At 64.3% G+C, this 294-nt stretch overlaps 1 protein-coding gene across 1 annotated transcript in view; it reads left to right on the top strand.

Moving 5' to 3' along the window:
• The first annotated feature begins 92 nt into the window (after positions 1-92).
• The window catches only part of FAIM2 (Fas apoptotic inhibitory molecule 2), a 6364-nt gene continuing 6162 nt past the window's right edge, over positions 93-294 (top strand). Inside the window, exon 1 of the mRNA XM_010074173.1 lies at positions 93-107. Coding sequence (XP_010072475.1) covers positions 93-107 — 15 coding nt within the window. The remainder of the gene's footprint in view (positions 108-294) is intronic.

Genomic DNA, 294 nt, shown 5'->3' with positions numbered 1-294 from the left:
CAAGGGACCCGGCGAGGGGGCCGGTGCTCGGTGACCCCCGTCTCCCTCCCGCTGCTGCTCTCAGGGTCCGTCAGCATCGTCAGCACGGAGCCATGACCCAGGGGAAGGTAGGTGGGGGGCCAGGGCTGGGGTCCTGCTTGCATAACAGCTGCATGTTTGGGGGGGATGGGATTTAGGGAATAAAACCGTTGCTGTGGGGGCAGGAGGAGCCAGTACCCCTGTGTGCTGTGGGGCATCACACTTTTGGTGGAGGAAGGGGATGGAGGGCTGGGGGCTGGTTCTCCTGGTGCTGAT

This window comes from Pterocles gutturalis, unplaced genomic scaffold (genome assembly GCF_000699245.1).
Source record: "Pterocles gutturalis isolate BGI_N339 unplaced genomic scaffold, ASM69924v1 scaffold25571, whole genome shotgun sequence".
In the NCBI taxonomy this organism is placed as follows: Eukaryota; Metazoa; Chordata; class Aves; order Pterocliformes; family Pteroclidae; genus Pterocles; species Pterocles gutturalis.
The sequence above is the reverse complement of the archived record's forward strand: the minus strand, read 5'-3'. Positions and strand labels throughout refer to the sequence as shown.